Raw genomic sequence first — 13,691 nt, 5'->3', positions numbered from 1 at the left:
AATATTCCACTGTGTCCTTCGTGAAGAGCAGGTGACCTATCGCCGGCACCACAAACAAATTCCTGCATTGCATCAGCGGCACAGCCGGCCTGGTTCTGCGTACGAAAGAAGAAGAAACTTGAACGGCACTCAGTGGAGAGCATACCTCCGCCTGGTTGGCCATATCACTCAATGGTGAAGAATCACATAAAAAATTAAATAAATTTCATATCCGAATCTATATTCAGATCTTCACCAAAAGCACCCAACCTGTCCACCAAGTTTCGTCCAAATCCGTCCACAACCTTTTGAGATATCCTGCTATGTATCGTTTTTGGCCCTATCTCCAAATGGTGAAGAATCACTTCACCATTTGGATCATTTCATCCTTGTTAACACTCCCACCCTCTCCACCAAATTTCGTCTTATCCATCCACAACTTTTTGAGACATCCTGCTCACAGACAAACAAACAGGGGTAAAAACAACCTCCAACCTCCATCCACCTTTGGTAGGAGGTAACACTTTAGGTGAACAGAAGGAAAGTGACTCAATGATGAAGTTGAAAGAGGGAAAGTGACAGAGAGGGTGTGGGAGGAGGTAGAGCGAGGATGGGAGGGGCTAGAGATAGGGTGGGACAAATGCTTTTGGGAGGGTGTGAGGGAGAGGGAGAGAGGGAGAGAAGAGATCCTCTTCAGTCTCATTTTTCACACCAGCAAGCCTTCGTGAAATCTTTACCCCTCACGCGTGAAGCAAGAAGAGGGGTTAAGCAATTGGTTTACTTTGTCTATCTGTCTAAAAACGTCAATGCAAAGTGATAAATAAGGTGGTGTTGTAAACTTCTGAGAAGAGTTTTATCAAATCTTTATTTTATTTCCATTCAGTTATATACTTGAACAGTGAAGAAAACAAATCACCTTCTCGGCAATTTCAAAACCCTTCCGTTACTTCAGCAAAATATTACGGCATTTCATGTCATTACGACCAATCAAATTTGCCACTCGCAGACCCTTCCCATGCCCTTTTTGTCAAAACTGCACAGGGTAAGGTGTTCTACGAACTCTCTCGTTGCAACTGCATTGGTGGGCTCTCGTGTGAATGCGGACGTGCCTCATCATATCCGATTCACTCGGAAAGGTTGTTGCACGCACTCTGTAACTGCGTGGACGCTGTCCAGCGTGAATGCCTGCATGCCCGGTTGAGCTAGACTCCGGCCAGAACTTGTTTGTGCAAACTTTGCAACGGTCCAGACAATGCAAATGTGCTGGTGCCTTTAAAAAACCGCCTCATCAATAAATACCTTTAAGCAAACTTCACAATGGTACGGACCATCCTGCTCCAGTGCCCTCTTTGTTGTGGGATTTCATAAGATTCGGACAGTTTGGAGACCGGCGGAATGCCATGCCGCAAACACCACAGGTATACGGCTTCTCCCATTGGTTGTTATCTCCATTTGCGGGTTTCAGAAGGTGGGAGGAAGTTCTCCCAGAACTCAAATTCTCCACCTCCTTTTTCATTAAAGGATCATTATTGAATATGAATGAATGAATGATCGTTTTAAGGCAATTTTTCCCCGCTAGAGCGGGGGTTGGCCTTGCGGGCCCCATGACAATCATGGGTCCCTGTTTGAGGCAATGTTTTTATGGCCGGATGCCCTTCCCGACGCCAACCCTTGGTCGCGCTCTTATGATGCGCAGGGATACAGTGTGCCTATTCTGAGTCGGGGTACACACCGTGATCATTCATCCCAGCAAGCTGGTGCTCAATTTGCCGACCTCGGAAGGATGGCAGGCTGAGTCAACCCCCCTGGCGTTAATTCAGCGATCGACCGGGATTCGAACCCAGGATCCTAGGATCCCAAGCCGGCACCCTAACCGCTAAGCCAACGCCAGGCTTAGCCTTATTCATGAACCAAATTGTGAAACGTCGTTCGGCCTTGGCTGCCAGCTTTGTTGGTTTCAACTTGTACATGAATCTTTCTCCTTTACCGTTAGTCCCCCGTGCTTCTTACGGTGTACACTTCGCAGTGGAGGACGATTCCCTTCTCCTCTTATCTCCAGCTCTGTTCTTTTAATCATCTCCCATTTGTCTGGAACCTCGTAGTAGTTGGTTGTACAAGAGGCGACATCTTTTTAGCTTTGGTGTTGAGTTCTGTCCTATCATGAGGCAGGAATCCCCTCCCTCAATGGAGAGGGTGCAATCATTATCCATTTCAGCACACATTCCGGCTGCTCGGTGTGGCCGCACAGACTTAGGCCTTGGCCTACGATGGGCGTGTGTCCCTTTAGTCATTTTCTGTGACTGATTGTCATTGTTTGGCACATTTTTGCTAGAGCCAGGCATTTTGCTTTCCCCAAGAGGCCATCAGGCCTCGGCTGTTTGACATGTGTCTTCTACCCAGAGTAAACACGCAGGTGCTCTTCCAACTCAGATTTGTACCAGAACGTCCTCGCACAAACTTCACAACCGATCTGATAGACTCCCATGTGAATGTGCATGTGCCGCATCGGGTCAGACTCATTCCAGGACATCTGCGCAAATGTTCCAACCGTTTGGATGTTCCTCGGTGTGGTCGCGCATGTGTCTTCTTAATTCCGAACTGAAACAAAACGTCTTCGTACAAATTACACAACCGTATTGGAGTTCCCCCATGTGACTGCGCAGGTGCCGCTTTAAATGTGATTCGTGCGAGAACGTCTTCGTGCAAAGTTCGCAACTCTGCAGCTGCTTTCTGCTGTGAGTACGCATGTGTCTCTGACAGAATAATGATTGAGTGAATCTCTTTTTGCAAAACTTACAGGCAAATTGCTTCGGTGCAGGCACTGCAAAAACGCTTTTCAAGTGGGAAGTATCAGAACCATTGGCTCGTTGATACTTGTCGCTTGTTGATAATGGTCGGTGCAGGTCCAAGTGAACAAGCAGAGTAGCCTGAGTGGTGAAGCTGCGAGAGCACGAGGTGCACAGGAACTTCCTGATGATCTTCTCGTGTAACCCTACAAACAAAATTCACGTAAATTCATAATTTAAAGAAGCTGGCAAATTGAAAAGAAGGCCGAGAACAAGCTACAAGAGACACATTCATGGTATACAGTCACATCGCTCAATTGCATCTGTTGTCAATGTGCAAAATATCCTGACGTTTCCCACCTAAAGCAAAGTTGAAAGAAGGTGAAACGTCCAACCAGGAATGACCAAATATCAAATTTTGAGGGCTTGTTTCCCCTCTTTTGACCCCTGTGACTCTAAATTCCAACCCCAAGACATGAACTAGTGGTCAAATCAAAAAAATCATTCAATATTTCACGCCCCCCACACCCCCCCGTGTCGATTGTATATACCACAAGAAAGAGCAAGCAAAGATTGCAGACCCTCGCCAGAATATGTTTTTAGTTTTTAGTGATTTTTAAGGCTTTTGTGTTAAAACAGAAATGGCGGCCGAACCATGTGGCCGATGACATTGTTTTTTTTTCTCCACCAATTTATCCCGAGGTTTTCGAGGTTTCCGAGGAGGATTTTTTCTATGCAGCGCTTTCGAAGATATAGAGGTGCAAAGTTTTTCGGTTTTTCCAAGATGGGCTCCGTCCCACGTGACATATGATGTAATAATTATCCTTTTTAAGCATCAAGGTAATCACAAATCAATCTTCAGGCCACAATCAAATTTACATGGAAGGAAAGTGTGGAAGAGAAAACTCGGTGGTTTGCCTTTGCACTTCCCAGCGGTCAACTGACGAACTTGGGATTGAGCCGAGGCTCAGGTAAACATGGAGTGTGGCAGTCAGATCTCTTTGGAAAGGGGAAGTCGCATCTTTTACGCCCATCAGCATAAAAAACAATCAGATGGGACAACCTGCTCAATTCTGGAGCATGTACACATATCATATCCGTATATTGGACAAAATACAGTATATATATCCAGTCAGTACTGTACAGTGCCCTCCATAAGTATTGGAACAGTGAAGTCAAATTTATTTCATCCCTGTCTGTTTGTTACTTGACAAAACAGTTTTTTTTTTTGACAAATGTGTGTGTGTGTGTGTGTGTGTGTGTGTGTGTGTGTGTGTGTGTGTGTGTGTGTGTGTGTGTGTGTGTGTGTGTGTGTGTGTTAGGGTTTGTCAAGTAAGATTGTCAATTTTCATCCGATTTACTTAAAATTTGAAGACTATTTGCATATCTGGTCAGTGAAGTCAACCCCCAACTATTTTTGAGATCAACATCGGCCAAAAGGTCAATATAGGCCAAAGATCAACCACTTTCTTACGAATTTCTAAAATCCTCAATTTTCATCCGATTGACTTGAAATTTGAATAGGATTTACATATCCGCGAACTGAGACCAAGCACCAACTATTTTTGAGATCAGCATCGGCTAAAATGTCAACTTAGGCCAAAGGTCAACAACAATTTCAAATTTCTAAAATCCTCAATTTTCATCCAATTGACTTGAAATTTGAATAGGATTTACATATCCGCGAACTGAGACCAAGCACCAACTATTTTTGAGATCAGCATCGGCTAAAATGTCAACTTAGGCCAAAGGTCAACAACAATTTCAAATTTCTAAAATCCTCAATTTTCATCCAATTGACTTGAAATTTGAAAAGGATTTTTGATGTCAGCTTAGTGAAACCAACAACCAACTATTTTGAGGTCAACGTAGGCCAAAAGATCAACATAAGCCAAATTTCTAAAATTGTCAATTTTCATCCAATTAACTTAAAATTTGAAGACTATTTGCATATCTGGTCACTGAAGTCAACCCCCAACTATTTTCGAGGTCAACATAGGCCAAAAGGTCAATATAGGCCAAAGATCAACCACTTTCCTACAAATTTCTAAAATCCTCAATTTTCATCCGATTGACTTGAAATCTCAATTGGATTTGCATATCAGCAAACTGAAACCAACCACCAACGATTTTTGAGATCAACCTTTGTCACAAGGTCAACATAGGCAAAAAGGTCAACATAGGCCAAATTTCTAAAATTGTCGATTTTCATTCGATTAACTTAACATTTGAATGTGATTTGCATATCCGGTCACTAAATTCAACCAATAATTATTTTTGAAGTCAGAAGGATGCTCTACTGAGTGCCATTCTACTTTGTTCTCTTTTGCCAAGCGTCACACCATAAGTGATTTTTTTCGTCCGTTTGTGAACAAGATAACTCAAAGAGATGTGGACGGATTCGGACGAAACTTGGTGGCCAGGTTGTGTATGTGACAAGGACTAATCGATTCGGTTTTGGTGAAGATCTGAATATGGATTCGGATATGAGAATTGTTTAATTTTCTCAGTGAGTCTTCACCATTGAGAGATCGGACCCAAAACCGATATATAAATAAATAAAAAAATAACCACCTTTAGAGGCCATTTTTCCCCGCAAGCGGGGGTTGGCCTTTTTCGGGAACCGTGGTTGTTGTTGTTTTTCGGTCCCCTTTTTGAAGCAATGTTTTACGGCCGGATGCCCTTCCTGACGCCAACCCTTTTTGCCGCCTTTAACGACAAACAGGGAACAAAAACCGATATATAACATGATATTTAAAAAAGTTACGGGCGAGTTACGACTAAACTTGGTGGATGAGTTAGTTCGGTGACAAGAACAAGCCGATTAGATTTTGATTCAGGTCCGAATCCAGATCCAGCCAATCAGTGGGATACAAAACATAAACTGTTCAGCCTGGTTGTTATTGCTATATGCTCAAGTTGGATTTGCGATCAAAGGATGAATATGAGGCAAGAGTAAAGAAGGTTTATTGCCATTTTTCAGTTATATTTTCAGAAGTTTTACACCAATTTATTGCAGCCATTTTCAGTTGTTGTTTACAGTACACAGCTCTTAAAACAGCTGTTCGCCACCATCTCTCATCTTCCCCAATCCAAAACCTTGCTCTTTTCTACCCCCGCTAATTTCACCCCAGATTCACTTTTTTTAAATACAGACTTCCTTCCTGGAAGTCCTTGCAATGTCCTTATGTTTTATACTTCTCCCACCCCTCCCCCCCTTCCCACACCTCCTCCCCCCAAGCCCTCTCCCTCCCACAGATCTCCCGATGTCCCTGCTCTCAAATGTTGTGTTTGAGTGCTTCCCCTTCTCTCCCCATCTTGTCTCCCGCTACCCTTATTATATGTTTTGTGTGTCTGTCTGATTTTTTTGTGTGATAAATGTTAGCTCTTTCATGAGCCTCGATCCTGTATCCAAAAAAAGAAAAGAAAGTAGATTGTGATACTTTGACGCCTGCATTCTGGAGATTGTTGGTGATGTCACGGACAGTTCTTTTCGGATTTTTCACTGCTCTGCTGATTATTCTGTCATCAGCTGCAGTTGTTTTCCTGGGCTGACCATGCCATTGTCTATTGCTAAGTGCACTAGTGCTTTCTTTCTTTGTCATGATATTCCAAATTGTTGTACTTGCGTTGCCCAGTTTTTGTGTTGCGGTTCTAATTGAATTATTCAGTTATTTCAGCTTCCAAATTGCTTGCTTTTCTTCCATAGACAGTTCTCTGGTCTTCATGTTGGTTTATGCTTGCTGACTCCCGAGGAGGACTCCCGAGGAGGACTCCCGAGGCAGAAGGCAAAAACCAAGACGAGACATTCACAGCTCTTCTGTGTGTGATGAATCAATGCAACGAGAGACACCTGAGTAAGAAATACCTGTCAGACATCTGTTCCAATACTTATGCTTACCTAAAATGGTGAGACTCATTATAAAAAGTGCTATTGTTCTACATTGATAAAACATATACACATAGAAATACCAAAAAATAAAATCTGACCTTCTGTACTCTTGCCTCGTATTCATCGTTTGATCTCAAATCCAAACTTCTTGAGTATTTACCAATAATAACAAATTTAACTTCACTGTTCCAATACTTACGGAGGGCACTGTATATCTGTATATTGTGCAGTTCCTTTTAGGCCAATTTGGCTTGTGCGAGGAACAGACGATCAGGAGGAGGCCATTTCTCCCCTCATGCCTACACTCACTCAACACCACATTAATTCATTCTCTCAATTTATTTAATGAAGTTTACTGGAGGTGGGGAAGAGTAAAAGCAGGGAGAACATTGGAGCAGCACAGGGGCACCAGCAGAGCATGCGCGGGGGACGAGGTTTTGCAATCACTTCAATTTTTCAAAGCTTTATTATGATAACACGGAGAAGAAAAATTATTAATTTTTTCAAAAGGTCAAAGGTCAGCGTCTCCTAATATAATCCATTTTCATCCAATTTACCTGAATTTTAATTTACCATTTGAGCTTTGTCATGAAATTTTCAACAAAGCTTTATGATGAGAATATGGAGAAGAAAAATTAATATTTTCGTCAAAAGGTCAAAGGTCAGCTTTACATAAAATAGTCAATTTTCATCCAATTGATCTGAAATTTTAAGAATTTGCATATCAGGTCACTAAATTGGTTTACCAATCAAAAACTAGAAGCCGATTGTTTTATTTATTTATTTACAGATCAAAAAGGCAGAGGTCAAAGGTCAAGATTGCATAAAATCATCAATTTTCCTCTGATTGACCTGAAATTTTAAGAATTTGCATATTGAGTCAATGAATTGGTTCACCAATCAAAATCTATAAGATTATTGTTTTTTTTTATCAAAAGGGCAAGGGTCAAAGGTCAATATTGCAAAAAATCATAAATTTTCCTATGATTGACCTGAAATTTTAAGAATTTGCATACTGGGTCAATTAATTGGTTCACCAATCAAAATCTAGAAGACTAGTTTTTTTAATATCAAAAGGTCAAAGGTGAAGGGTGCATAAAATCATCAATTTTCATCAGATTGATTTGAAATTTGAGCAGGGGTTGTATATTGGGTCAACGAAGCCAAGAAGTCAAGGTCACCTAAAATCATCAATATTTTAGCTGTTTTTTTGTCATGTTTCGCACAAAGAAGAAGAAGAAGTCTGGCTGCAAAGCAGACGCGGCCAGTCGATAAATTTTCAGGTGCTTTCTCCTTTATATTTTAAATTTGGTCTTTTCTCATTTTAGAGGGAATGGAGGCGGATGAGGACAGTCGTGAGATGCCGAATTAACACACATAGACAGCACATTCACCTTTGGGTGAGACCTTCACGCAGACAATACAATCGTGATACAGATAAACAATCGCTCATCGATTCCTTGTCCTCTCTATCTCTCTCTGCTTAACCACTCCCCGTAGTCCAGATAGGCCCAGTCATAGTGTAGCTATGCCCGGATTCAATGTAGTTGCTCTTCGCTGTACCCTCTCCAAAGCAGTCGTTCCTCAGGTGTGGTGACCAAAACCACTGAAAGCCACCTCAGATGTGGTTACGACTCCATAGGATCGTGGTATTTTTACCACGGGCTTCCGCTAGTAAATGATAAACTGCATCTACCAATATTTTGCCCAATAAATAACGGGTGAAGGTTTTTGCCCAGTCTGTCAGGAACCGGCTGGCAAGGCCTGATGTTCAACTGAAGGTGCCAGTACTTTGGAACTTGGCCAGGGTTTATGGAAGAGATTACTTGGCCAGGGTTTATGGAAGAGATTACTTGGCCAGGGTTTATGGAAGAGATTACTTGGCCAGCGATCGCTTGCTCACTATTCAGGAGACAGTCTTGTATTAATGAATGCCGTCTTGGTACCGTCCTATTGGACAAGGTCTTTCTGCCTAAATGAACCAGAGACCTATTGCGTCATGCATGTCATTACACCACCGGATCATCTTGTTAGAGTACAGAATAAATACACCATTCGTAAAAGTATTTGTCTCCGAGCGCATCAAAATTGATATTCAGTGAACTGCTTAGGTCTTTGTTTCAGTAATTATTTTCATGACCAAGACTGGACGCATCACGACACAGTCCGGACAGGAAATAAATCAAGTTTATCATGAATTAATGGCAGTTCCCACGACTCACCATCTTCAGGTTGCATTCGCTCCTCTTTGGTACCAAAATAACCCTCGTGTTCTTCCTTTATCCACAGCACTCCAGTCGACCCTCCAGTAGGTTGTGCAGCAGGTACACCATTAGGTCGTGCCGCAGGTACACCATTAGGTCGTGCCGCAGGTACACCATTAGGTCGTGCAGCAGGTCCACCAGAAGGTCGTACAGCAGGTCGTGCAGGTCCTCCAGAAGGTCGTGCAGAAGGTCGTGCAGCAAGTCCTGCAGCAGGTCGTACAGCAGGTCGTGCAGGTCCTCCAGAAGGTCGTGCAGCAGGCCCTCCAGAAGGTCGTGCAGCAGGCCCTGCAGAAGGTCGTACAGCAGGTCGTGCAGCAGGTCGTGCAGCAGGTCGTGCAGCAGGTCGTACAGCAGGTCGTACAGCAGGTCCTCCAGCAGGTCGTGCAACAAGTCCTCCAGCAGGTCGTGCAACAAGTCCTCCAGCAGGTCGTGCAACAGGTCCTCCAGCAGGTCGTGCAACAGGTCCTCCAGCAGGTCGTGCAACAGGTCCTCCAGCAGGTCGTGCAACAGGTCCTCCAGTAGGTCGTGCAACAGGTCCTCCAACAGGTCGTGCAACAGGTCCTCCAACAGGTCGTGCAACAGGTCCTACAGCAGGTTGCGCAGCAAGTCCCCCAGTAGGTCTTGCACCGCTTCCACCAATAGGTTGTGCAACAAGTCCTCCAGCAGGTCCTCTCATCTCAGCGTCCTTTCCGTGTCCGGACACGACGGTCCATTCTGATACTCGCCCCGCACGGCACGACTCCATGTACCGACATAGTTCCGCGTACATGGTATAGCTGAACTTTCGGGTGACCAAAGAACAGATTTGAACCCTCACCGGTTCCGGCTTGGCCCTGGCACAGAGAGCTCCGAAGATCTCGATCCCCATCTCCTTAACCGCGGTTCGTCGCGCCTCCTCCCTCAAGCCCTGCATCTCCAACCAGACCGGGCCGAGGCCGAGCCCATCATGAGGTCTCCCCGACTCCATTGTCCGTCACGCACACGAGCCGCGATATTCAAAATAAATAAATAAAATGCGGATGCGGAAGCGGAACGCACCTTTTCCACGTACCGGATCTAGAAATCGAGGTTGTCAGAACTAGTGTAATTCAAAGAGACAGGACAACCTCCATTTTAAATGTTAAAACTAATTTATTGTGATAAGTTATAATTAATTTTGTTGTTTCAATTGTCTTCCGTCTTCCGCAGACGATACGTCATCGGGTTGTCCCGTGCTCCAGGCATTTTTTTTCCATTACCAGTTCCAGGCTGTGGACAATAATTAAATAGGCCTGTGTACTTTTGACCAGAGGATGTAGTTATTCGTCAAGTGTGATTGCTAGTTTATTTAGAACGATTAATATTTTGAAACAAATTTTTAGGGTTTGTGAGCGTTTTGATCTTTTTTAACGCCAAATCGGACTGTGGCACCGAAAGTACTTGTCCGGTGAAAAGCGGCCATGCGCGACAATGAGCTGTAGTAAACACTTTGATAATTTCATTTTATTGCGAAAGAATTACGTGCACATCTCAAGTTTCCAAGCAAGACAATATCATAATCTTTTGCTTTCAATTAACCTTTAAAACAAATTGGAGAAAACAAAGAAATACCTTTAATATCTCATGAAGAAAATTTAAGAAATCATGTTGGCTTTATTCGACAGTTACCTTTGCTGTGGTTAAAAACAGTGGCACGTGTGGGACAATACCAGGAACCTTTTGGATTTCATAGAATGTTCAAATACTGGAAATTGAATTGAAATTGAACTGGAGAAAGAACAATCGGAAGTGTGCAATGACGTCACGTCGCTCTGGGATATGAAGCCCGTCAGCCATTACGGGAGACAAATAAGACGAAGCAGTCTTGGCACAAACACGCGCAGATCAAAACGAAAACACATCAAATAATACCGAGTCTAGCATGGGGAAATCCGTACCACTGATGAAATGGCCGCGACATACATCAGCTCGTTGTAAACAGTTCGCTTTGTCTCCCATAATGGCGGCAGCATCACGAAGCCATAGAAGCAGAAGTGAAGTGGGGCGCACTCCCGATTGGCACTGTCGCAAAACAGCACCTGTCCTGAATATTTCTGCTTCCAGTGTCGTTTTCCAGTGTTCTCGCTGGAACTGATCATGTTCTTGTACGAATTTTGAACGGAAATTGCCATCTCTTGGGAATTTGGAAATTTTTATTTACAGGAAAGACAACCAAGTGTCAATCTTTCACATCATGCACTTAATACATAGGACAGATGCACCTGGCCACCTGGGTGTAGCACTCATTGTTTCTGTGTCACGTTTTCATCCAAAAAAAAAAAACTCAGGCTTTTGGAGAGCAGACTGCAAGCTCCCAATCTGTGCATTTGTAGGTGCAAAAAAATTAACTAGAACGCCACTAAGTAGACCGCATACTCCCGCCGTGGGGTTAGTTGGAATAATACTACTGCGGTTTTGAGATTTGTACATATGACATCATTAAAGGCTAAAGGTTTGCCCCCATAGTTAGTCCACAAGCAACACGTCGGCCCACTTCGAGTATTAGTTATGTCATAGTGAGTATAGGCCATTCCCTTAGTAATATCTGCATTGTGTAAAGACATGAGCTTAGGTCCTTTCATTTTGTGCCACCCTCCAAATTCCACCTATAGGCATAATTGATCCCGCGCCCCATTTGGCTGATCCTTCATTCTGTTACGCTTTGGGCTACCCGCAGCAGTTTGTTACGCTTTGGCTGCCAGCAGCATTCGCTGCCCTTTGTTCGCTCGAACTAGTCAAGTGACACGGGGTAGGCCTGAAAAGAGGGAGGAGCGTGGGGTCAAGGTGGGGCGGTGCAAGGCAGCACGTCAGAGGCGATGCCGGTAAGGGCCACCAGCCAACCAGGGCTCTAAGGGCATGGCGTGATAGGGTGTGGTAAGGGAGTCTAGCAAGTGCTAGAAGGTTCGCTGGGCAGGGCTATAAAAAGCTTCGCACAAAGCCTTTGAACAGGACTGGAAGGAATTGCGCTTTGCCAGAGGACTCGCACGGTTGACGCGATAAGGACTCGCATGAAAGGACTTGCCAGAGAACCTATGCACGAGAGGATGGAACTGTATTGATAGGACTGCAGTGAGGACTTGCACGAGAGGAGAGTAATGCCCCTTTTGCGAGCACAAATGGCATATGGCGTCCCGAGCCGGACACGCGGCCCGGGAATGACGTTGCCCCCCACAGAAATAGCAGGTGGCCCCACGTAAGGCCTTGGGTCTGGCCGTTGCGGCAGCCATCAGGACTGGGTCCTCCTCCGGAGCATCCTGGAGTTCCGCGAGCAGGTCCGCTTCCTCGGCGGTAGCACTCTCCGGCCGTGCATGTAGCGAAGTTCCCGCCAAGAGGCGCGTGCGATCATAGGTGTTCGATTGCAACCCGCTTCGGTGTATACCTTTCCTTGCTCGAGTGCCGTAGCGAAGGTCAGGTCGGTCTTCTCCAGGAGTTTGAGCCTTAGGTCCTGGGACGAGACCCCAGCGACATAGGCGTCTAAAAGAAGGTCATCTTGAGACTGCGCGTGAGTCCGTGGCTCCCTGGTGCTGTCCAGCAAGAGCTGCCGGAGCTCCTGGGCATAGTGGTCCATCGGCTCGTTGGGTTGCTGACGTCGCGTTAGTAGCAAATACCGAGCATACACCGGGCTCTTTTCCTTTATGTACAACCGTTTGAACTCCGCAATCGCGAGGTCGTACGTCGCGCATTGTGCGATGGAATTGTACACCTTGTAGTCGTTTTTCGAATGCAGCGTTGCTAGCTTCACGGCAGCTGTCGGCTCGGTCTCAGGCTCCGCGAAATGATGCTCCAACGTTTTGAGCCAGTGCTTCAGTTGCAATCCTCCATCCGAGGCTTGTGGGTCGGCACAGAATGTTGCAACCCCCAGCGTCTTGTTGCAACCCCAAGGCCTTACGCGGGGCCACCTGCTATTTCTGTGGGGGGCAACGTCATTCCCGGGCCGCGTGTCCGGCTCGGGACGCCATATGCCATGTCGGTAGATCTTTAATGGAATTAAGTGTTGTGGAAAACCAATCAGGTCCACACAACTGAGTCCAACTGGTGGTTTAATTCCATTAAGACCATGACATCATTCTGTAATACAGGAAATGCAATAGGAATAAGATTTGGCATCACATGGGTCCATCCATAACATTCAATGCAAGCAAGCTTAATATTCTATGCAGGCGTACCGTTAGCGAGTCTGCTAGATGTAACATGTCACAGGAGAAGTCTCGGAGCACTGTCCGCGGCGGGTCTTATAGCCCCGCCCCCTAGCGGTGTCAGTGAGCAGCGAGCATCACCCCGGGTTCAGTACGAATACGATTTCACTACACTGGTAGTATGACAATTCGGTGCAAAATTGCCGGCGTGGGGGTAGACGCCGTAGCGGACACAGGAGCTAGCGCCACGATCATCAGCCCTGTGATCCTTAATTCGAGTGCAGACGGCTGGGATAAAATCCAGCGTCTGGAAAATCATAGTTTGCAGCTGGCTACCGGGGTAACGGCCCCCATCATAGGGTGTGGTTTTGTAACTCGCTCAAGATTTTGGGTCTCACTATCTGCCATGATCTTTCTTGGGAAAACCACATTTCCAAGCTGGCCTCCAAAGCCAGTCGCCGACTGGGCATCCTCCGTCGTGCGAAGTCCTTCCTCGGCACACCTGAGCTCCTCACCACATACAAGGCTTTCATCCGCAGCTCAATGGAATACTGTTCTCCCCTATGGGCCGGTGCTCCTGCCTCACACCTAGCTCGGCTTCACGCTGTTGAAACCA

The 13,691-nt window shown here is 45.3% G+C and overlaps 1 protein-coding gene across 1 annotated transcript; it reads right to left on the bottom strand.

Moving 5' to 3' along the window:
- Window positions 1–825: 825 nt before the first annotated feature.
- On the bottom strand, window positions 826–9,968 carry LOC137412269 (uncharacterized). Its single transcript, XM_068097525.2, has 2 exons — window positions 8,880–9,968; window positions 826–2,971 (listed from the first exon to the last, which is right to left on the bottom strand). The coding sequence occupies exons 1-2, from the start codon at window positions 9,886–9,888 to the stop codon at window positions 2,496–2,498; spliced, it is 1,485 nt and encodes a 494-aa protein (XP_067953626.2). The 5' UTR covers window positions 9,889–9,968; the 3' UTR covers window positions 826–2,495.
- Between the last annotated feature and the right edge of the window lie 3,723 nt (window positions 9,969–13,691).

The sequence above is a fragment of the Myxine glutinosa genome, chromosome 1 (assembly GCF_964187855.1).
Source record: "Myxine glutinosa chromosome 1, kmMyxGlut1.1, whole genome shotgun sequence".
Classification (NCBI taxonomy): domain Eukaryota; kingdom Metazoa; phylum Chordata; class Myxini; order Myxiniformes; family Myxinidae; genus Myxine; species Myxine glutinosa.
Note: the sequence above shows the minus strand (reverse complement) of the source record. Positions and strands in the feature narration are given on the sequence as shown.